Below are 1,019 nucleotides of genomic sequence, written 5' to 3'. Positions count from 1 at the left end.
GGAAGTGTCTTGGACGGAATGTGGCGATGATGGAGCTGCAGAAGTTACTCGTTGAGGTACGTTGCGCGTGTCCGGTGTATGGTTCTGCTCTTGCGAAGACGACGTACTGACACTTCCGTCAGCTGCTGCGGAGATTTGACTTGCTATTGTGTGACCCTACGAGGCCATGGAAGTCACTCAACTATGGGATCTTTCTGCAATCCCAGTATTGGATGAGGGCATACAAGCTACCGGCAGGAGCGTCAGGCCAAGATAGATCACAAAAAAGCGAGGATGCGCTGCCTGCCGTCGCCGCTGCAGGTTTGTGACTGGCCAGCGCGGGCCAAACGGGCGATGAAAGGTTTGTTGGCGCCGCGGCTCGCCTAGTACCGCGGAGCAGGTTGCGGGGACGCTAATACTGGGCGCCTGTTCGTGGGATGGTGGATGGGCAAGCCGCAAATTGGACAACGTGGTTGCGCAGCTGCTGGAGCTCGACATGGACAGAAAACATGGGGAAATACGATGATCAAAGGGGGTAAGCCTGGAAGGGCAGGCAAGGTAGCGTGCCCAGGGGATACTTTGGTTGTGATGGATGTATCATGACAGACGGAGACTGGGGTGTGGTTGATTAAAAGAGACACCCGTCCTTGAGGCCTTACGGTCGCCCGCCTCTTCACAACACTCGAGACAAACGGACAGAGAAGAGACGGTATCGCAATTGAGACTTGATTTAGATGCCATGCGGAGGGACGGGGGTCCCAGTCCGGGGGTGGAATGTTTTCAGATCCCGTGGCGGTTGGTTGTCCAGCCACAAGATAACCTTCTGGAAGCTCCAAGGGTGTGACGGCACGTATTTGAGCACAGGTGCGCTGACTCACATCAGCTACCTTTTTTCTTCTCTCTTTTTCCCCGTGTCCACTAGATGAGGGTGCAGAACCTAATAAAGACGCTCGACTCTCTCCGCCTCCCGTCTCTGCCCTCAAGCGTCGCACCAGGTGCAACAGCTGAGGCTGTCTGATTGCAGTCGAGATGGTGCGACG

At 55.6% G+C, this 1,019-nt stretch overlaps 1 protein-coding gene across 1 annotated transcript; it reads left to right on the top strand.

Annotated features, from left to right (window-relative positions):
• Window positions 1-29: 29 nt before the first annotated feature.
• CABS01_17277 (uncharacterized protein) lies at window positions 30-308 on the top strand (the record flags this gene model as incomplete). Its single annotated transcript, XM_060550603.1, has 2 exons — window positions 30-56; window positions 123-308. The coding sequence occupies 2 exons, from the start codon at window positions 30-32 to the stop codon at window positions 306-308; spliced, it is 213 nt and encodes a 70-aa protein (XP_060393148.1).
• Between the last annotated feature and the right edge of the window lie 711 nt (window positions 309-1,019).

Source organism: Colletotrichum abscissum (genome assembly GCF_030869225.1).
Source record: "Colletotrichum abscissum strain IMI 504890 chromosome Unknown Scaffold_552.1, whole genome shotgun sequence".
Classification (NCBI taxonomy): domain Eukaryota; kingdom Fungi; phylum Ascomycota; class Sordariomycetes; order Glomerellales; family Glomerellaceae; genus Colletotrichum; species Colletotrichum abscissum.
Note: the sequence above shows the minus strand (reverse complement) of the source record. Positions and strands in the feature narration are given on the sequence as shown.